Genomic DNA, 23,948 nt, shown 5'->3' with positions numbered 1-23,948 from the left:
GTTTTTCAGAACACGATCACAACAAGAAAAAAATGACTAACTAAGATGACTCGAAAGTTGTTTTTCTACATGCGTGAAATAACAGCATGAGGGCAGGTTTTGAGGCAACAGGGAGTGGAAGCATCGCAGCAATGTGCCATCTGTACTTGTTTTACTCAAACAGTCGGTCTGCCTGCTTTAAAACCAGGACTGTGGATTTAATCTGGACATCTGTCAGTGGGTGGATGTGCTTGTTTGACCTTTGACCCTTTTCTGAGTTAATCAACTAGACTGGGTACAGGTGCAGCAGCTGGCACAACAGGAGGGAACCGAGTCTACTCTCTCCCTCTAGCTGGTATCCATACATGCCACAGATAGAGATATATGGTACTTTGACAGGAAACTGCCCAATTTGTCTATCTTTGAGAGAAAATACACAATCTCAGAGGTAAAACCGAGCACTAAAGTTTTTTTTTGCAGAGTGGAAATGTCTTTTGTGTCGACTATTTGTGGATTTGTCTCCCTCCCTCCCTAACTGCCTCCTCTGCCTCTTTCCCCAGCTGGAGTGAGTAATCACACCTTCATATCCTGCGGGAACGAATACGCAAACACACACACCAACACCGTTTAACACATCTTTACCACTTCAGCACTATAAAAAGCAACCGAGCGAATACCAGATAATGATGCTGTTTGCCGAAGCGGTTCGGTTTCATTGGGCCTCATAGTCAGACCATCTTTATATTAGCTAAGCAAAACAAAACACAAAAGAAACATACACAAAGGTGTCAGCATAGTTACGTGTTCACCACAGCAAAGCAAAGTGGAATAATGAGCACCGAGAGAAAGAAAACAACAGCTAATGTTCAGCCTTACGAGGCAGCTTCCGGCAGGGCTGCAGCGCTGACCACAGTTGACTAAATCAAACATTTACTTTCCTCTTTATTGCTGCATTGGCCTTTTGCTTTACAGAGTTAGAGGGATATAATGTGAAGATCTTAATCACTCTGACAGCCCACAAACTAGAAAGGCCCACCATAACATCTCCCCCGCATCAACAAACAGCAATGCATTTTCTACCACAACATAAAACTACATCAGTGTTTTTTCATGCCGTGGGTCAGAGACCAAATGTGGGTCTCCAGCGGGTGAGAGTTTGTCACAGCTTGGCATTCATATATAATAGGATTTTATTCAGCCTGACAGCTCCAATATCTAATGGGACACTTGCGACACCTCTTTTCCATTAGTGACATCCTGCTGTATTTTCACACCTGACAAATGACTAAAAGCAAAAGGCATGTTGTGAAGGTCTGAAGTGCCTGGTTGGGGTTAATTGTTGGATTAGCATATTAAACTCATTAAATTATTTAAAATATTGCACTTTCATTTAGAAAAAAAAAATCACAATTTGCATATTATATAAAAACTACCACCTCACCGCTGTATGCCTCCGCCAACTAATCAAGCTGCAGTTTACATCCATTTCTGTCCAAAATGTCATCACTTCATCATTTTATCCTGTTAGACATTTGTATGATATTGTCATTATTAGCATATTTATTCTTGAGTTGTGGCCAAAAAACAGGTTTTGTGAGGTCACAGTGACCTTGACCTTTGACCACCCAAATCTGCTGAGTGTCTCACGTTTTTCCACTCTGCACCTCGCGTTTCTGTAGGAGCGCCCTGAACGCCTTGAGTTAAAAAAAAAAGTAACTCAGCAGAAAAGCATCTATAGTTGTTAGAGTTTTTTCTCATTGTTGTGACATTATGGACACCCGGAGCTATAGGACTTTACCAACCATAGTTACCATGACCCAAACAGAAAACAGCCTGCATGAAGACAAATTAGTGCAGTACTTGAGATTTCAGTAAGTTGTTAATTTATATTAATTTCAATGTATCCTCATACCAACGGTTCGTATCGTACAAAAACGTATTTCTCATAGTAGTTAATATAGTGTGGTGTTACACACAGTAAGTACGAAAGTTACGTGACAAATAAATCAACGTTGACTTCTGGTTTCAAACGGGACACACCTGGGCAGAAGTCCAGTATTTGTTTTCACTCACCCATCCACCCCGACCTCCTTCTTATGCAGAAGTTTGTCTGGCTTTGTCGCACTTTATACTTCCTGGTTCACAATTACGTGGATTAAATACATATTGATTTCGTGGGATATATATGAATTATAGTGCATTACTTTTCATAGGTACAGCTAACGAACGGTGTATGAGAAGAGCCTGTTAATTTAAACTGTAGGTAGTGTACAGTTCATGGTTTGTGTAAGCTAACGTCATCAGTTCTCATTTTATCTTTGATATGATAACAAGTAGCTCATATTTCCCTAGCCAGTACGGTAGTAAATATTAAATTACCTGTCGTTGTGCAAACAATCCAAAAGTAAGGTATCAGAAGGACCAATAAAATAAAAACTTTATGCAAAAAAAGATTGTGAACTGCAGATGGAGACTTTGTGTGGCCTGTATTGTGGTAAACCACAATGCAATGGAACAAGCAGTGAGTAAGACATGTCCCTAACAAAGCACCAATTAATTACCAGCACAGTTTCAAACATTCCTTCCACAAAAGCCTCTACATAGAGAATGTGTGTATGATTTCAGATACAGTCCCGGCATTTTGCTCGAGGACACTTCAGCAGGGCAGAAGCCAAACTCGTTGAAGAAGAGTATGTTAACTCAACACATCCACGCTGCTGTGCCACAGCTCTCAGGTTGCTGCCTCGTTATACTGGATAGTAACTCACTCTGACAAGTCGGACTACAAATTTAATCAGGTAATCTTCAATGTGTAACGGATTACTTTCAGGAAGTCACCAGTTTGAGGCCTCTTAATAGGAAGCGAGTGAGTCTGGCATCTCCAAAATCAGAGGGGACACTCACAGCACCTCAGATCCATTAGCAAACGTCCCGCTTCATTTTCACACCTGTCAAAGCGGCTGCTGCGCTACTGAAAACAAAAGCGCTGAGGCAAACCACCGGGGACCACAAACAAAGAGCCTTTGGATTCCTTTTTGGTCTCCTCTGCTCAACTGGTATTGTAACACGCTGCCACTGCTTTCTGAGGATATGACTCAACAAAGCAGGATTTTTATGTACAATGTATCTTTCAGTCTAAATCCTGAACTTCATCTCACTGAGACAGGAACGTCAGATGTTTTCTAATGTATTATTGAGTGAGCAGATTAGGGTCAAAGTTCTGATTGTGAATGGGCACAACTTGTTTAAACATGTTCTCAGAACATCAATATGGTACTTTGGATAGAAGCACGCAAATAGGTGACATTAAAGACTCTCAAGGTCAGACTTTAATGTGAAAATATACCAAATATTATATTTTCTTTTCACAGACTGTATAAAACTGCTTTTTTAAAAGTATAATGTGCAACTGTTGTCAGTTGCTGTTTGTAAACATACGACTTTCAAAGTTGGCTCCTCCTCCTCGGCTGAACTAGCGAGCGACGGAGACAGAGAGCAGCGATGTGAACAGTGAATGAAGAGAGGGAGCGGCGTTAGTGAGAGCAAAGCAGTGAATCAGAGAAATAAAACATTATTTTCTGATTGTGGTTATGTTCTAAAGCACAAATAAACATGACCACAACATTGCGGGAAGGTAGCGAGTTGATTTTGAATGAATGCAGCCGAAGGGCAGGCTTCATCCTGTACGCTGTGGCTCAGCGCTGCTCTCGGTCAAAGGAGGACACCGTCTGGAAAACATGCACATACGAACACAAAACCTGTTCTCATCCGTGAAATATGACCACTTTATATCTGACTAAAGGGGGACTTGTGCCCATCAATATATATAATGCTTGTGTCTCGGTATCAGATGTCGAGGGGCGTGACACAGCGGTGGTATTTGACGACCTGAACGGGCTGCACACCCTATGCGTTGTGATTGGCTTGGGGTTACACCACCCACATGGGGCTGAAAGGCTGTTTGCTGACACACAGAAGCGTCCTGAACACAGCAAAATAAGAAGAAAAGAGAAAATACAGGCAGAGGGCTGCAGCGTCTCAGCAGAAACAGATACCACCACACACTTCTAGTGGGACATAAGTGATGATTCAGAGGGATTACTTTTGTATTAGTCTATACATTGTTTTTAGCAAATTCCTGCACATTATATCATTAAATAAATGCCCCCTAATGGAACAAGTCTAGACACTGAAATATAGGTGGGAATGCATATTTAGTTGCTGTTTACTGCAGTAAAATACATTCCCTTCATTGAAGTTTGATAACCACTATGCTCCTCTGCTAAGCCACCAACTACTCCAAGCTGTCATAGAGTTTGGCGAAGGTAACATTCTCTAGCAGGAGTTTGGCTTCATGCAGCGTGCAATATGTGTTGTGTGTGTGTGTGTGTGTGTGTGTGTGTGTGTATCTGAGACTGTGTGTGTTGTGTCCTGTGCTTGTTAGTCTGGTGAAAACTCCATCCCAAATCCTCCTCTGACCTTGTGTGAACCCTGCCTCGTGGCACGCAAAACACACACACAAACACACACAGCCACTGCCAGAAGCAGGATGTGATAGCAGGGATGCCAGCCTGTCCTGTCCCATGCTGTGTGCAGTTTGAGAGGTGGAGAGAGGAAGGACACTTTCCTCTCTGTACAACTGTACGATACATTTACACACCCTGTTACAAAATAACATCTGTCAGATCTCTCAGGACATCCAGATTTTAATTTTCATGTCAATATAATGCTTAGAGTGCTTCACTTTTTTAACTTCCTAAATCTAAATGTAACAGAGAGGGGGACAAATGCTTGTACAGCCCCGACAGGCACAGTGCCCCTACCACAGACCTGGGCTCCACTCCCTCACACCAACTCCATCTCACCCTCTAGCTATTATTTCTCTCTTGTTTGCAGACGGTTATTTGGCTGTTTCTTATGACTCCTGTCTCAAGTTTATTCATGTTTTGTATAAATACAGTAACCACATATAATTCATCTTTAAAAGTAGATTATACAATTAAAAAGTAGAAAAAAACAACAACATCAAATTGGTAAAAATTCAGAAATAGACATGCAACTTTGGTGTAAATATATGCTTAAGTGGATATTTCAGCCAGAACTGAGTGGAAGCTCTGATTTTGGAAAGACATCAACCTTCATATTATTAATGGGGGAATAGGGGAATGACAATATAGTACATGAGCACACATTTTGGAAGGACAACCTCCACGTACAGCTCAACAGAGCAGAAACAGACACTTTGGAAGGACAAGCTTCCCTTACAGTGCCAAAAGGGACATTTTGGAGGGAGATCTCTCTTCTCTCAGAGAGGTCAAAGGTCATGAGGTCCAGGAGGCAAATGATATATTCCTGATATTGGAGCGCTTAAAAACAAACAGAGCTTGGGATGCCAGTTTCCTTATGGAGCTGTGCAGGAAACAAAAAGGACAATGAGGTCCGGAATAAGGGCAACTTCAGAGGGCTACATGACGCTCCCTAAAAAACAACTGTCTACAAGCCAGCTGGTTGGTCCATGCTCCCAAAGGGCAATATAAAAAATAAAAAACTGCACCAATACCAACAAGCCCTGCAAATTAAACAACACCTGCCTTCAGAAATACACACAGAAGTGTTTTATGATCTGACGGCCGCATCAGCAGGAAGACATCATTTATCTGTACCTTCAGAAACCGCTACAAAACAAAAGCGTTTTCCAATTACAAGCAGCTTCAGCTAAGGTTTGGTTGGATTTAGGGACATACACTACTTGGGTAAGGTTGGGGAAATATTTAGGTGTGGGTTAAAATTACAACTTTGTTAAAGGAGCAATATGTAGCATTGACAGCTAGTGTTTTAAAATGGGTGCTGCAGTCCAAATTCAGAGCATTGGAGCCGGGGCCCGTCCGCTCCTCCGATGTGACTGATAGCAGTTAGTGTGTGTTAGCATCACAGCGTTAGCCTCTGGCCAGCAGCAGTAGTTAGAATCACTTCACCAGCTGTATCTCAAATACTCGCTGCCTTGATAACCCAGCTGCACACGGACCACAGAGAGATGTGCTGAGGCTTTTCAGGTCGGGTAGAATCTAATGTTCACATTATCTCTGTTGATCCAGTTCGTTAGCTTGCTTCCATGGCTGTGGTTGTATGACAATTGTTTCACATGTGGCAACGAGGTGTTGAAACGGGCAGTGGACGAGATCACACCGGCTCTTTACTTTACTTTAACAACACTTTATTTCTTATTTCTATGAGATACTGTATGCGTCGTTGTGTATTCTGTCCTGGTCCAGATAAACTTCTTAAACATCTATCCAAATTCAAAATGTACTGATTTATTATATTACCGGTAGTTTCAGTGCTGATAAATATTCGTCCACTGACATTTCTGTGATTTGTACTTTAGCAGCCTGCTGTTCTGTGCGACAGAGCTGTGCTGTAGGAACGCTTTCTCCTGAGTGTGATGTTAATTCAATGATGTAATGAACACTACTTCAAAATAAGAGCAAAGAATGACAGCATCTCGACCTCATAACGGGACATAAGATATTTAGGATGATGAACACCGTTGAAATTACAGTTTGGAAATTGGATTAAACTCACAGAGGAGCCGTTTTACTGTTAAAGGTAGAACTCTCCTCTGAGTGATGCGATCTAAGAAACATTAAACCGCTGCTTTAATTTAAACACTACGGAAAGATTAAACATTAGAACTGCTCAGAAGAGGATATCATTTATACAAATGTGACATAAAGGCAAATCCTAATCATCCCACAATATAAGGAGAAAGATATGGTCCCTCATAAAGACACTATTAAGAGACTACTTCTTCAATATGACTTGGACATTTTGAATGTTATTTAATGTAATAGTAAAACTAGATGTTAGAGTTGAATAAAACTAGACACACATTGCCACTTGTGTCTTAAGCTTATAAAACAAACAGTAGATATATACTCTTCATACACTTTCCACTGATGCAATAAAAAAAAACAACAGCTACTGTATGCCAACAATGGCCCCGTCGCCGTGGCAACAATGGGTGAGTCACCGTGGCAAATATATGACACCGCACTTACTGAAGCTTATAGATCCTGTACAGACACAGACATGCAAGTTTACACACAACTCAAATCCACAAGTATGGACATAAACACACTTTCACTCTCACACACACACCTGAATGATTTCCAAACATGCACACACACACACACACACACACACACACACACACACACACACACACACACACGCACACACTGTATTTCCGAAACTAGGAGATTGAATCTACTTACAGGTGCGTTGGGATGATAAATCCACTCGTTTCTCTCCTCGCCTTTCTCCTTCTCTGATTCTACCACTGGTGAGCTGCTAAACAGCAAACCAACCCGGCAGACGAGAAGAAAATCATAGCCTGTCAAACGACTTGAGATCCACTCACAATGTACTGTAGCAACACTACCTCTCTCTCTCTCTCTGCTTGTGTCTATGTGTGTTTGTACCTTATTCTGCCTCTCTCCCATCCTCTGACCTGCTCCCAGTCTCCATCTTTCTCATCTTTCTTTATCTCTCTCTCCCTCTCCCTCTCTCTCTCTCTCAGCTATCCATCCACCCACGGGCCAGTCTGCAGCAGAAAGCTCCTCTCCACTTTTGCAATGTTGGGGAGAGTGCACAAAGCTGAGAAAAGATACAGCGAGGTGTGTGCATTCTAAAGATAGTGATATACAGCTCACTTGATGATAAAGAGGTTTGACAGCAGAGCTTATATCCTGAGGCTGTTGCCCACAAAGAGCCTTGAAATCAAATGTGTGATGTTTGTGTGTACATGAAAGGTAGAAGGAGAGAGACCAGACGCGCTAAATAGACAGGGATGGATGGTTTGATGGAGAGAGAACCAACAGTATGACATCCCATGCTTTTCCTCTGGGCAAAGAAATAACACCTCGTTTCACCTCGTTAATTGTGTAGCAGCCCCCACTTGGGCCGACCAGTCAATGTTTGACAGCGCCAGAACAGAATGGTGTCATGTGTCAAACACCCAGATCTAAAATCTGTATCCGATTAGTATCACTGATGAGAGCAACACATTTCAGAGCTTCATCAGGCTTCTGAAAACATGCTGTGGGCCAAAGGCTTAAAGCAGCAGTGAGTAGAAATGAAGCAAATATGATTAAAAAAGTTATTTTTATAAAACGGTATGACCAGTACAGAGACAGTTAATCTGAAAAAAATCATGTTCCTCTGTGTCCTCCGGTGCTCCTAATGGCATCAGCAAGATTTCCTGATTTAATCATGTCTATGAAGTCCAGATGCATCAGTATGACGAATAAAATGTTAAGAAAACCCTCTACTCCTCTGCTGTAATAAACTGAATGTTTTATCATCTTCTCGTGGGATTTTACACACAAGCTGTGGCTCAGAGGCTAAAGCAGGTTGTCCACCGGAATCGGAAGGTCGGGGGTTCGATCACCGGCTGCTCCGGGTCACATGTCGATGTGTCCTTGAGCAAGACACTTAACCCCAAATTGGTCCCGAAGGCTGAGTCATCGGTGTGTGAATGAGTATTTAGATTAGATCCTGATGGGCAAAGTTGGCACCTTAGCTCTGCTATCAGTGTATGAATGGGTGAATGTTGACATGTAGTGTAAAGTGCTTTGAGTGGTCGGAAGACTAGAAAAGCGCTATATAAATGCAAGTCCATTTACCATTTCACAGACTGAAGGAAAACAACCAATCAGAGCCGAGCTGGAGCTCCTCAACTCAACTAGCGAGAGGGAGAGAGGTCGGAGTTAGTGGGAACAAAGCATTGAATCTGACCTGAACGGGCTGCACACCCTGCGTGCTGTTATTGGTGGGGTCCAAAGGCTGTTGGCTGAAGGCCAGCAGCGTCCCGAGTAAAGCAAAATAAGAAAAGAGCAAATCCCGGCAGATGGCTGCAGGGTCTCTGTAGATACAAACACCAACACACACTTCTAGTGGGGCATAAGTGTTGATTGAGAGGGATTCTTTTTTTATCAGTCTATACATTGTTTTTTTTTAGGAAATTGGTGCATATAATGCCTTTAAGTCTTTCTTCTTGTTACATAATCAAGATCAATATGGTAGCTATATTATAAGCAGGATAATAGGCTATGTCAATCCTGTATGCACAAAAAAAGAGGCGGTGGATCACTAGCTAAAATCTTGCCTATACGGCACCAAATTGGTCAGGCCGGCACTGCCCTCTGGCCAGGGCAGTATAACATTGATTAACACTCATTCCCTTTTTTTTCTGCGTGCAGCTGTCACTCTGACAACATGCCAGCAGCCATTACCTGCTTCATGACAAGTGACAGTTTGATGAGCCATATGATTGGCTGTCTGCTTCAAATCCAACTCTATAATTAAGTTAATGATGGGAGGATGTGGGCAAACTTTCTGTTTTCAACATATGTGTTTTCTGTGCCTTAAACACAGAGGCTGATGTGTTTTTAGGACAAGAAGTAGTGCTACTGCTGCATACACCTCCTATCCACAGTCATCTCTCTACGCGTTTTATCACACAGATCAGACGCACAGTGTGAGAGACAGACACAGACAGATGTGTGTCAAAGGCCAAAACCAGAGGTGGCGTTTTAACACTGTGCTGTTAGCTTTGCCACACAGAGCTGCCAGTCAAACTATATAGAAAATGACAACACAGGCCTGGAGGGGAGAAGACAGATCAACTATTGTAATATAGTGTAAATATACAGTAACACTGACACAGTCTGAGTGCATAAGAAATGTTGAATTAGAGTTTAAAAGATTTGCCCCGGACGATAACTGTGGATAACAATGATTAGAACTGTGCAAATATGAATATCCTATATTCTTGAGATGCAGCATTTCTTTTCAAAATATCAATATAAAGAAAAATAGTGCTGCGTATTTTGACAGTGTAAAAAAAACAAACTGATTATATTCTTCCTGTTTCATTGGGTTGCATTAAAGTGTATAGGTGTACCTAATAAAGTGGCCAGGGAGTGTGTTTGCTGTTGCAAATAGACCTTTTTCACAGCAGATTTTTTGACATGTCACAACAAGAAATGCACAGATGTATTTAATGATAGGTGCTTTCCACTTACGGGAGATCCTGGTATTGTGCGCTCTGGCTCACTGGAACAGCTTACTGGGACATTTAATGGAACTGAGGCATCATTAATGGTATTAATTGCCAGAGATGTGGACTAAAATTGGCTTTTACTGCTATGACAAGTCAAAATGTTTGCTGCCACGGTCCGGGTGAACATTCGATTCTGATTGGCTGCAGGGTGTCCATTAATTACTGATAATGGACACCTACTAAGTAGTTCCAGTGAAAGTGTCTGTTCAACGTTCTAAGTGAATGCGCTGGATACAAAAAAATCTGAATATCTTAACGCAATATTATTGACACTGAATCTTGCAAGCATAGCCTTATGCTAATCAAGATTTCATGAAAATCTTGATATTGATTTGGGGAAAATGACACGGCTGGATAGCTAGCTAGTCTTGTCGTTAAACATACTGTCAAATTATATTTACTGTTTGTCCGTCCTATTTACTGGAGCAGTGAACAATGTTTCCATTGCATAAGAAATGTATGGGATGGTAATGATTTTTCCAGGTATTAGCAAACTCTCAGGGTTACCAGGGAAACAGTGTACAAACTTTAGATTTTGGTTGTAAAACACATGGAAATATAGTTAATGGTCTTATTCTTTTTTCTTTGGCAAGTGACCATGGTATAAGCGGGATAATGTGTCCACTATCAGGAATTGATGGACAACGTGGAGGCCAGAACCGCCCGATGTGCAGCGTGATGATAAATATAATTTCTAGGAGACAGAGTTGCTCATGCTGGCTGATGATTGCAAACGAGGCATGTTACAATCTACAGGAAAAGTTAGATATTGTAATTTTTTCTCCGGTTACGGTCGTCTCAGACTCACAAACCAGACAGAAAATAACATTAAGATTGAGACATTTTGAAGTTTCTCCTATCATCCGTCTTCCGTTACATGACATACTACAAAGCTTTATCCTTAAACAACCCGCCGACCACACACCAATTATCTCCAGCCATTAAAGTCTAGACTGGCAGTCAAAGGAAGAATCCCCATTAAACCACAGAACAAGCAATAAACTGAGAGTATCTTTCATTTCTTTCAATCATCAATATTTGACCGTGGTGCTTTTTTTTTTTGTATGCCACATCGCAAAGAGCATAGCAAAGTATCTACAGCTATTTTCTTTTGATTGATTTTTGCTCAAGCTTTTTTTTATGGAGACTTGAAAGCACTGACGGATTCAGTATCTTTTTTTTTGCTCCAGCCACTTCCTCCTCTTCATTCTCACAGCAACCAGAATTAAACTTGACTTTTTGGTCTTTCTCTCTGTATCCTAATTGTATTTAAATATTGTTAAAAGATTCTGGGAGTAAATTTGGTTCAGAGTTAGTCTTCCAGCTTTACCAAAGTAAGGGTAGCCTTGGTCTCCTCTGTCAGTCACTGCCTCTCTACTGCGTCAGCTTCCTTATCTCAGTATGTGTGTGCGTCTGTCACCATCTATTCCCTGCTGTCGCGATTTTAGTCAGATTATAGGATCACATTTACTTGTTTGGCTTACTGTACAGTAAACAGCTGCTCTGGCTGAGTGTCACGATGCACATTTTTTTCTAAATATCAGAAACACTTTCATTTCTCAATAAGCACAATGTGATCAGGCTCCTTGTACAAGTACATTATTCACAGTATAAAATCACTGTCTGTGTGTCATCAACGCTTTCCTGCTAAAAAAGTAGGAAAGCCCCGTGTGCATCTTAACTACATGTGTGTATGACAATGTATCCATGTATATGTAAGCCTGTGTATCTGTGCAACAGAGTGAGGACAATGAAACAGTGATTTATATCATCTCCTGCTGCCTTTTCTTCAACGTCTTACACCGAGTGATTCATGTTCGCCTGTGTCTGTGTCTGTGTGTGTCTGCGTGTGTGTGTGTGTGTGTTTAGTTCAGCTCTAAAAGGGTTTATGACAACTTTCCGATGACCTGTAACTGATTTAAAGCGTCTCTCTTTTTTTTTTTTTAAATATCTTTTTAAGAGCTTTAACCTACAGCATATTCTGTTAACTTTACATGCAGCTTTATTAACCTCTTCCACTCCTTGAGGGCACTGGCGCCCGCTGCGAACTTTACTTTTACAATTTTAGAGCTAGAGCGAACTACTGGTATCATATAAAAGACAGAGACTTAAGGAATCCATTGGTACCAACCCTGTCATGCTAGCATGCCGGGAAGAATGCGAAAAAAGGTACGAAGTTACGCTAAATTTTGGTAAGGAAAAACTAGCATAGTGATTTTCAAAGAGGTCTCTTGACCTCTGACCTCAAGATATGTGAATGAAAATGGGTTCTATGGGTACCCACGAGTCTCCCATTTACTGATATGCCCACTTTATGATAATCACAATCAAATGTGTTATTTTCGCCTATTCTAAAATAGTGTTTTTGAATATTTCTGCATTCTGGGGTCCCTAAACAGTCTTGATATTGCATAAATTGGGTATCACTGTAAAGCTGAGACTCTTGTGAAGCCAATGAGCCCAACTGTATTCATGTGTGATGATGTTAGTCCCCATAGTAGCCATTTCATTGTAGTGAGACCATTTTTTGAAACTTGATTGCCCTGTATAAAATGACCTGTGGTGACCTCTAGGATAATCACAGCCTCATGAAACTTTACAACTACAAACAAGAGACCTAGAGCATTCAGAGGATGGATGGTGTTACGGTCGCCGAGGTGACCGTTCGGTATTGTTAGTATTGTATTGTTGTATGTTGCTGTGCGGCGCTGTTCCCTGTGTTCTTTTTCTCTTGGTGCGTCCAGCTGTCCCGTCGCTCCAAGACGACGTCACGTCTTGGAGATTCCCTTCGGGGCCACGCCTCCGGAACGCTCTCAGGGGGATGCCCTTTGTTTCCCGCCGTTTGTGGTCCTGCCTCTGCCACGACACAAGTGATTAGCCAATCACCAGCCGGCTGGGCCGAGGGGGAAATAATTAAAGGCCAGCTGTGACCAGACCAAGGCGGGCAGTGATTTAATTTGATCTGTTCCCCGTGCCTCTCGACTGTGTGTGTGGAAACTGTTAACTAGAACCTGTGTATAAGTCCCACTGGAGTCAGTGGACTTTAGATTGTAATATTAGCTGTTAACTAGTTTGAGGTACTCGTGTTTAGTTATATTTTGTTGTGAGTAGAACAGTTGTTTGAGTTGTCTGCTGGTTAGGCTCGTTCAGGGCTAGGGTGTGTGCCTTTTTGTTTCCTCCGTTTCGGCCACCCCTAAACCCTCGTTTTCCGTTGTACTAATTCCATCCATTGTATGTGTTATATTGCTTTAATTTCAATCACTAATTAATAAACAAGTGATTGCCTGATAACATCGGCTCAAATGTTACTTCCTTTACCCCTACCCCAACTCCGGGTTGTAACATAAATGGGGGCTCGTCCGGGATCTTAATTATTCCCGAGAATTTCTTGTTTAAATTAATTGATTGATTGTTTGCACCGGGGGTGCTATGGCGTTCAATTTGGAGCGTTTTCTTCAAACCCCCACCCGTGATCAACTTGCGCTGTGTAGAAAGGACGACCTGTTAGAAATTGCCAGCCACTTCAGTTTCTCGGCATCGAGGCAGCTAATTAAGAAAGAACTAAAGCAGTTAGTGGTGAATAAACTTGTTGAGCTGAGGGTGATTGAGATGTTGGCGCCTGCAGAGTCCAGTATGCAGGAGGAAGTCGCTCTGGCTGAGGGTGGAACTCCCAGTACTGTGGCTGAGCGAGAGCCGAAACCAGCCCCGGGTATTGCCTTCGAGGCGGAGGGCCGGGTTAAGACGCCGGTTACTCTCCCTCGATACGATCCCCTATCGCCTGGTTCTGCAGGATCTCGAGACGAGGCACGTTTAAAAGTACGCCTTGCTCGTCTCCACCTCGAGGCTCAGACTCATGCGCAGGAACGTCAGGCAGAGCTTGACTTCCGCCTGCAAGTTAAAAAACTGGAGATAGAGGCAGATAAAGACGTAAGGTTACGTCAGATGGAGATTGATTTACAGAGGGAAACTCTTACGGCAGAGGCAGCTTCTGCGTCAGCTGGCTCACCCTCAATGCTCGCTAGTTATTCACCAAGAGCTTTTGACATTAGTAAAAACATCACTTTAGTCCCACAGTTCCGAGAAACCGAAGTGGACTGTTACTTTAGCGCCTTTGAGCGCATTGCGCTGGCTCTTAAATGGCCTGTTGAGATGTGGTCCCTACTACTACAATGTAGGTTATCTGGTAAAGCCCAAGAGGTAGTAGCAGCGCTCCCTCTTGAGGCTAGTAAAGATTATGACACTGTGAAAGCCGCCATTCTGCGCGCCTATGAATTGGTGCCAGAGGCTTATAGGCAAAAATTTAGAGCCCAGAAAAAGTCCGCCACCCAAACTTATGTGGAGTTTGCGAGGGATAAGGGAAGTCTCTTTGACAAATGGTGCTCCGCTAAGGAATGTAATGATTTTTCTGCCCTTCGTGAGTTAATGTTGTTGGAAGAGTTTAAAAATTGTTTGCCTGAGCGCATGGTTGTGCATTTGAATGAGCAGAAAGTAAACACTCTGTCTGCTGCAGCTGTTATGGCGGATGAGTATATGCTTACACACAAGGTTACGTTCACTTCGTCCTCTTTTTCTGACAGGCCTCGTTTCGTTCCCGCTGCCTCTGTTGATAGAGGTCCTAGCAGAGCTCCTCTCGTGCGCAGAGAGGAGAGGGAGTGTTACTACTGCCACAAGGCCGGACACGTCATTGCAAATTGTTTGTTATTGAAACGTAAGGAGGAGCAGCAGCCGTCTCCGGCTGTGCGCCAGCCTAAAGGCATCGGCTTAATTAAATCAGGGCGTATTGGAAATCCCACAGACCCGTGTGATGATGATAGTCCTGATCCCTGCTTCAGGCCGTTTATTATGGAGGGCTTAGTGTCGCTAACCGGCGCGCCAGGTGATCAGCGTCCCATACAGATTTTGCGCGACACCGGGGGTTCCCAGTCTGTTATAATTGCAAAATCGTTACCATTTTCAGAGCAATCGGCGTATGGCTACAGTACGATGCTCAGTGGAATCGAAATGGGTTGTGTTCCGCGGCCAGTGCACCGGGTGCATGTGCAGTCCAAATTAATAAGCGGTTTCTTCCCGGTAGCGGTCTGCCCGGCGTTGCCAATCCGTGGCATCGTAATGTTAATGGGGAATGACATTGCCGGGGGTAAGGTGACGCCTACGCTTGAGGTGTTAGACAGGGCACCGATACTCTCTGTCAGCCCAAGACTCGCCGCTAACAGTGATGAGTCGGAGCTGCTGGCTTTGTTCCCGTCGTGCGTAATTACGCGCGCTCAAAAACAGAAGCGTGCTGCAGAGAGTGACAGGAGTAATGATGTTGATCTAACCGACAGTGTGCTGTTGAAAGTCCTTGCAGGTGAGACCGAACTAGACGCCATTGTGACGTCCCATTCTCCTCCTAAGGAGGTAAAAGAACAGGTAAATATTAGCACCGCATCTCCTGAGCTCCGGCTGCCTGTAACTCGGGAGCGGCTCATCGCTGCTCAAAGGGCAGACAAAAGCCTGAGGAAATGTTTGTCTGCCACGGTAAGTGATGCATCCAGTAACCCTGATGCCCAGTATTATGTGGACGATGACATTCTCATGCGTAAATGGTCTCCCACGATAACTGCTGGAGTGGAGTGGAATGTCATCCACCAAATTGTTGTTCCTGTTAGTTATCGTGGGCATGTTTTAACTCTAGCACACGAAAGCCCGTGGGCTGGGCATTTGGGAGTTAACAAGACGTACAATCTCATTCTGAAACACTTCTTCTGGCCAGGGTTAAAATCTGAGGTCGTTAACCATTGTCGCACTTGTCATGTTTGTCAATTAGCAGGTAAGCCAAACCAGACCATCCCGCCGGCACCGCTGCGCCCGATACCTGCTATCGGTGAACCATTTGAGAGAGTCATAGTAGACTGTGTTGGGCCACTACCGAAGTCGAAGTCAGGTAATCAGTATCTACTTACCATTATGTGCGCCTCCACTCGGTTCCCTGAAGCAGTGCCGCTGCGCCAAATAACATCCAGTTCCATAGTTAAAGCGCGGACCAAGTTTTTCACTACCTTTGGTCTACCAAAAGTAGTACAGACTGATCAAGGCACCAATTTTAAATCCAAGCTCTTCGGACAGATTCTTCAGTCCTTAGGGGTAAAACATGTGATCTCCAGTGCCTACCACCCAGAGTCACAGGGCGCGCTGGAGCGTTGGCATCAGACCTTGAAATCCATGCTGCGTAAATACTGTCTGGAGTCAGACAAAAGCTGGGATGAGGGTATTCCGTTTGCGTTGTTTGCCGCCCGTGAATCCGTACAGGAATCGCTAGGATTCAGCCCAGGGGAGCTTGTTTTTGGGCACGCCGTTCGCGGCCCTTTAAAGGTGCTGAAAGATAGATTCCTCGTGGCTGAGTTGTCCGAGGAGAGTAATGTGCTTGACTACGTAAGTAGATTCCGTGACCGTTTGCATCACGCTCGTAGTTTGGCGAGAGACGCACTCGCCAGCTCCCAGGTGGAGATGAAAAAACAGTTCGACCGATCCGCTGTTGCCAGACACTTTGAAGTGGGTGACCAAGTGTTGGCTCTGTTACCCATTCCGGGCTCTTCCCTCTCTGCGCGTTTTTCCGGACCGTATAGTATCCAAAAGAAACTTAGTGAGACAGACTACGTGATAAATACTCCTGACCGAAAGCGCAAAACTCGTGTTTGCCATGTGAACATGTTAAAAATGTATCACTCTCGTGACGTGAAAACTCGCTCCCCAAGACATGACCCCTCTCCGGTAAGTGGTTGCTCCGCGCTCATTGTAGCCGAAAAAAGTCCTGGTGACGAGGATGGGTTGGCTGTACGCCCCTCCTCACAGCACAGTGCGCGGTTACCAAATTCAGAGATGCTGAAAGAGTTACCACATCTGCTTAATCATCTGAACGCAGAACAGCAGCAGGACATTGTTAACTTAGTAGCTGAGTATCCGTGTCTTTTTGGTGATGTTCCCACTCGTACGACGGTACTAGAACATGACATAGATGTAAAAGATGCCCGATCAATTAAGCAGCACTCTTATCGTGTTAACCAGATTAAAAGAGAGCTGATGAAAAAAGAGGTAAGATATCTGTTGGAAAATGGCCTGGCCAAGCCCAGCACTAGTTCGTGGAGCTCCCCCTGTTTGCTGGAGGCTAAATCAGATGGTTCACCCAGGTTCATTACTGATTTTCGTAAAGTAAACGCCGTCACCGTACCCGACTCATATCCGTTGCCGCGGATGTATAACCACAACCAGCGGCTCATGCGCTGGGCCCTGCTGGTACAGGAACGCAACCTTGTGATTAAACATAAAAAGGGTTCAGAAAATATTGTGGCCGACGCCTTGTCCAGAGGGTAAGGAGTATTGGTTGGATGTGAGGTTGTGACGACTCCGGTGGGTTTGTATTTATGTGGGGGGGTGTTACGGTCGCCGAGGTGACCGTTCGGTATTGTTAGTATTGTATTGTTGTATGTTGCTGTGCGGCGCTGTTCCCTGTGTTCTTTTTCTCTTGGTGCGTCCAGCTGTCCCGTCGCTCCAAGACGACGTCACGTCTTGGAGATTCCCTTCGGGGCCACGCCTCCGGAACGCTCTCAGGGGGATGCCCTTTGTTTCCCGCCGTTTGTGGTCCTGCCTCTGCCACGACACAAGTGATTAGCCAATCACCAGCCGGCTGGGCCGAGGGGGAAATAATTAAAGGCCAGCTGTGACCAGACCAAGGCGGGCAGTGATTTAATTTGATCTGTTCCCCGTGCCTCTCGACTGTGTGTGTGGAAACTGTTAACTAGAACCTGTGTATAAGTCCCCTGGAGTCAGTGGACTGTAGATTGTAATATTAGCTGTTAACTAGTTTGAGGTACTCGTGTTTAGTTATATTTTGTTGTGAGTAGAACAGTTGTTTGAGTTGTCTGCTGGTTAGGCTCGTTCAGGGCTAGGGTGTGTGCCTTTTTGTTTCCTCCGTTTCGGCCACCCCTAAACCCTCGTTTTCCGTTGTACTAATTCCATCCATTGTATGTGTTATATTGCTTTAATTTCAATCACTAATTAATAAACAAGTGATTGCCTGATAACATCGGCTCAAATGTTACTTCCTTTACCCCTACCCCAACTCCGGGTTGTAACAGATGGCTTTCCTAGGTAGATTGACAATGCTGAGTTTCTGAGCATTTTTAAGAACAGAAGTACTTGCCATGGAATCACTGAAAAAAATGCAATTCTTGCAGAAATCTCAAAATGTCAAAAGTTTTTGAAACCAAATCACAGCATGGCTTTTCCTATTGTGTTTCTCAAGGTCTTGGTGTCTTAATGTGGTATTTTGGAGGGATTATTGATAATTTTTATCAATTCTCGAGTGGTAAAAAATGGTTAAATTTAGCACCAAATCTGTGTAACAAATGGTATCAACCCAAAAACTCCTGCAACAACTTATGAAACATAAGTGAGCATGGGAAAGACCATCATATACTTCTATCATAATGTTCTAAGCCCTTATGCACTTTCACAAATTATCTTAATTATTTAATTAATTAGTCAATTATTTTTGTATTTCTTATTTATGACTAGAACAGCTTAACACACAGTGCTGAGCTGCATCTCAAATTAAGGTTCTCAGGTTCTTCAGGTTCCCAGCTTTCAGATGATGTACACCACTTCTATGTGACATCTACTGATGACCTGCTATCTAAAGATATAAAGACCCCCTGTACTCTCTATAAAAAGACAAAAAAGGGTCTATTGTGGGTCTCAGACGGTTTTCAACCTACAGCATCTTCTGTTAACTTCACACGCAGCTTTCTTAATGATGGACTGAATCTGTGAATGTGCTCCCACCTTGAGTTGGTTAAATAACTGGCAGGTTATCTTTGAAAGCACTGTTTTTTTTCTTTGTTGGTGCTGTGTGGGTGGGACTGTGACATCTTTTCTTTGGATCTCTGTCGATGATGTTTCTTTTTGTATTGTTTTGTATGTAGCCATCTCTGCTCAATACTGCCCATTTCAAAGATAAAAACACTGCTTCTCCTGTCAGAAGAATAACTACAACCCTGATGTGAAAGGTAGAATCACTGCTGTAATTCCGTATGAAACAGCTTTACTCTCAGGGTCGTTGAAACTTCACCAACTGAATGATAAACTTTAGCTAGAGATTTTTCTGGGGTACATATTGTGCATTTCAGCTCTAACTCTACAGTGTGTGTCGATAGCGTTTGCATTCACTTGGCTTTGTCTGTGTGTCATTTCTTCTGAGCAGCTGCAGAAAATGTCATTTCATTGTAAAGCTAAAGGAGCTGGACGGGAACAACTTCCCCGCCCTCTGCCTCCTCCTACTTGATGTCTTTCCTGTCATTCCCCCTCATTTTTTCTTTCTTTCTCTCGGCTTCACACACACACACACACGCACGCACGCACGCACGCACACGCACGCACACACACACACACACGCACGCACACACACGCACACGCAAACACACATTTGTCTGCACATTTCACAGCAAAGAAATGTCCCCCTCTGCGTTTATCCCCGTCTTCACATCCCTCCATCATTGTTCAGTTGTCACCGCTCCATCTCCTTCCTGTTCACACATCTATCCCTACACACACACACACAGACACACACACAAACACACACACACACACACACACACACACACACACACAAACACACACGCACACACACACACACACACACACACACACACATATGCAATCTTATCTACTCCAGCATATAAGAGATAACAGAGAGGGAGAAAATTAGACAATGAGAAACAATGTAGGAGAAGGAAGGAAGAGGCAGAAGCAGAAGACTATAGATGAGCTGAGATGGAGGGAGAAACAGAGAGAGGGAGAGACAGAGGGACAAATAAATGGAGAAGAGAGAGTTCAGAGAGTCCGACATATTTTGTTGCTTCTATGTTCATGTCAGTTTTTCTCCAAGTAAATACTGAGTTTTGTTTTGGTGTAAGAGTGCGTTGAATTGTTGGTATTTAAGTTCAATTTGTATTAGGGCTGTTAATCGATTCAAATATTTAATCGTGATTAATCACAAATGAATTGGACATTTTTTATCTGTTCAAAATGTACCTTAAAGGGAGAAGTATTTAATACTCTTATCAACATGGGAGAGGGCAAATATGCTTGCTTTATGCAAATGTATGTATATATTTATTATTGGAAATCAATTAACAACACAAAACAATGACAAATATTGTCCAGAAACCCTCACAGGTACTGCATTTAGCATACAAATATACTCAAATCATAACAGCTGTCAGCGTGTCAGTTTGCTGACTTGACTATGACTTGTCCCAAACTGCATGTGATTATCATAAAGTGGGCATGTCTGTAAAGGGGAGACTCGTGGGTACCTATAGAACCTATTTTCATTCACATATCTTAAGGTCAGAGGTGAAGGGACCCATTTAAAAATGTCCATAGTAGTTTTTCCACGCCAAAATTTTGCGCAAGTTTGGAGCGTTATTTAGCCTCCTTCACGACAAGCTAGTATGACATGGTGTAGTTTTATATGATCCCAGTATCTTCACTCTAGCTTTAAAACTGAGTCTGCACAACCTCCGAAATGTCGATTGCGTTAATGAAATTAGTGGCGTTAAAACGATTTTGCGTTAACGCGTTAACTTTGACAGCCCTAATATTTATAAAGATTTTGGTTCGTCTGTCTTCATAAAGGCTGCAGTGTAGCAGAAAGCGTTGCTCTGACTCGACCTCTTCTTGTTGGCAGAAACAGAAGCAGTGACACAGTCTGCGTCCACCAGCCTCAATGACCAGGTCGTGGTCTCTCAGTCTGTATTAAGTTATTATCTTTCTCAGTTTCAGGTTGCTCTCGGTGCACTGATGATCTGACACTCTATATCGTCTATTCCACACTAAAGAGCACTTCACATTTTCTCTTTCTCTAATTCGTTTTTATTCTATATGTCTCTTTTACACTCTCACATTCAGCAATGTAAGTCTAAATTCCCTGTGGCAGTGTGCAGAGGACATGCACACAATATACTGGAGAGAGTACAAGAGAGTGTGTATGTGTTATCACAAAAGGACACTGAATTACAAAGAATGTAACCACATAAATAGCATGAATTGACACAGCGAAGGACACATACTGTATGTTCTGTACGTGTGTTGTTCTGTGTGCGTCACTCTGCCGTTCTGCTCTACTGCATCTATCACCTCTGCAGGCTTCGGTGCTGCCGAACATCCATTGACTGAGAGTTTCTCCCATCACTATGTCTGTACACCGGGGGGATCAGTCATGTGTCACTGCGCAGGCTGTTATCATACAGCGTTCGTAGCTGTACTTACAAAAAATGAATGCACTGTAATTTGTGTAATATCTAAGAAATAAATTTGTATGTAATCCACTTAATGGTGAACTAGGAAGTCGCTGTTCGCATCCTGTGTAAAACCAGAAGTCAACATTGATTGATTTGTCACGTAATTTACGTACTTACAGTATGCTCTGCCACTTCCACAGTTATTTTCGACCAAACTAAGATAAGATGTTTTCCTAAACCTAACTAACAGTGATGGGAGAAGTATTCAGATCTTTTACTTGACTAAAAAAGTGTAAAAATACTCTAATACGCATTCAAAACCTTTCTTAAGTAAAAGTACAAAAGTATCAGAAACAGTGTTGGTGGACAAACTGACTGTTCTAATAATTTAATATGACAGAATAATCTATATATAGTATGTAGCAAGCTAAGTGAGGGAGCGCTTTTCATTTATTTCCTTTCATTTCCTCTTTCAACACTTTTCCCACACAGCAATTTGATCGCATCCATGAAAAGGCACATGATGCAAAATGCACTTTTTAGTTGTATTTGGCTTCTTTAGCTTCACATGGTACAATCAGGATTGTCAGTTTAGAAATTTAGGTGGATTTGTTTTTAATCCCTGGGAGTTTATATATGCTGTATGGATGATAGACTGCCCTCTGTCCTTCAAGTCATATTCTCTGCACATACATCAGTTAACAACACAGAGACACACTTTTTAAGCATGGGTAATTGCTCGTTTTAAACCTGCAAACCTCTATATGTTTAACTAACGTTGTCCCTTCTAGCAAACCAGAAGATCACTTGAAGGTGGCGTCTCAGTGCTGTTTATCTAGCTCCAAAATGCACCTATGCATTACATCCGTTTCATCTGTTTCTAACTCTATTATGTCAGCATCCTACATCCCTCTATCTCTTCTTCTCATTGTTGTCAGTTTACGATTACACATGTACTTATCCAAAAGTACACTGTGTTGCAAATATGTAAGCCAGTCATTCCTTTCTTTCTATTTGCACATCCTTACATCTACTCCTCTATATCTTCATCCAGCCACACAAAACAAGAGTATATGTACCTTACAGTAACTATAAGAGCACATTCTCTTTTTCAGTGACAAACACACTGAAGTCTGTCAGGATGGAAATGTATAACCTCACAAAGACAGTTTTGTCTCTCATCTCTTCAAATCGAGCAGACGGCAACGACAGAAGTCTGTTCACTGTGAATAAAAACGCAGAGAGCAGACTGACAGATTTCAACTAGGTTTGAGTCACATATATATTTATACATTTATGTAAAGAAAGATAGCAAATAAAACGTATATTATGCCAATATCTTATTAGCTTTAGGACAAAAAGGCAAAGATACAAATTATTAAAGATAAGCAACACAAAGACAAGAGAGTTAAAGTCCCAGTGAAACAGAAGTTACAGCGTCTTTAGCTTCTGTACTGTGAGTATTCCCCTGTGAAACAGAATATTTGAGCGGTGTACCGTTACGAGAGGGATTTAATTCAAATCCTTTGCATTTGATTGGACTGATCAAAAGTGGCTGGGTATCGAGAACCGACGCACGGAGACACCCTTTAGCAACAGTATGTGACGAAACAGGCTTTCAACTAACTCCAATGTAAACCCACCTGCGGCGTTATTCGACAGTTGGAGCAAGTGACGTAATATTAATTGCGTGAGAGTCTGCTATTGGCTGGCTGGAGGGGTGATGGATGGGTCAAACAAACAAGACTTTCAACCAGGAGACCGCTGTTCGTGTCCCGTGTGAAACTAACGTTGACTTATTTTGTCACGTCAGTCTTTAGTCACATGACTCGTTGCTATCGTCAGTCCTGTGAGTCACGTGAGTCGATAGTCACGTGACTCGTCAGTATCATCAGCCCTGTGAGTAGCTACTCAGTGAAGTTAACGTCTAACCCTAACTAAGTGGTTGTGTTGCCTAAACTTAACTTCCTTTGAAAACGGAAGTTTATTTTGAAAGGACACTTCATGTAGCAAGTATATATTGACCCGCTGTCCCTGGTCCGTCCAAAAGTAACGCAAGAAGGGTAGCCCGTGTGTCGGTTTTCGATGCTGAGGGGCACTGACCAAGCAGCGGTATTTGACGAGTTAGAATGTGTTAGTGTATCGTATGTTGATGGTTGTTGCTAGGCTCTGAGGAAAACTGAAAGCGTTCCAGTTGTCTTCGTGACAGCGGCACCAACAATAATACCACTTGGAAACTTTGAAAAGTTGTCTTTTTCCACTTGAACATATAGCAACCAGCAGTATTGTAACCACCCCTCTATTCCACTGAGCCCAGTCTCTAGTTTGTATTGTTTCAGCGGAACAACACACCACTTTACAATTACACTACTTGTGTCCTTCTTTAAACTGATTAGAATATGAGGAACATTCAGTAATGAGGTTCCTCATGAAACTCCATCCTTTATGATAACGCTCATAATAACACCAGCCTTGTGCAGACCAGTAGGTTGCCAGATTTGCTAATTTGAGCATTAATAATCATAATTAATGACCTTTGTTTAGCATGACTGGTTATGGCTTTTGAG

The 23,948-nt window shown here is 42.8% G+C and overlaps 1 protein-coding gene across 15 annotated transcripts in view; it reads right to left on the bottom strand.

Moving 5' to 3' along the window:
- Positions 1 to 23,948, bottom strand: part of LOC141768708 (dedicator of cytokinesis protein 3-like) — a 239,196-nt gene that overhangs the window by 71,306 nt on the left and 143,942 nt on the right. Inside the window, exon 1 of one of the 15 annotated variants that reach the window (XM_074637065.1) lies at positions 7,254 to 7,537. The exons of the other annotated variants lie outside the window; for them this stretch is intronic. Within the exon in view, the coding sequence (XP_074493166.1) occupies positions 7,254 to 7,481 (228 nt within the window). The 5' untranslated portion in view covers positions 7,482 to 7,537. Of the gene's footprint in view, positions 1 to 7,253; positions 7,538 to 23,948 lie in introns of those variants that run through there. 15 annotated transcript variants of the gene reach the window in all.

Source organism: Sebastes fasciatus, chromosome 1 (genome assembly GCF_043250625.1).
Source record: "Sebastes fasciatus isolate fSebFas1 chromosome 1, fSebFas1.pri, whole genome shotgun sequence".
Classification (NCBI taxonomy): Eukaryota; Metazoa; Chordata; class Actinopteri; order Perciformes; family Sebastidae; genus Sebastes; species Sebastes fasciatus.
Note: the sequence above shows the minus strand (reverse complement) of the source record. Positions and strands in the feature narration are given on the sequence as shown.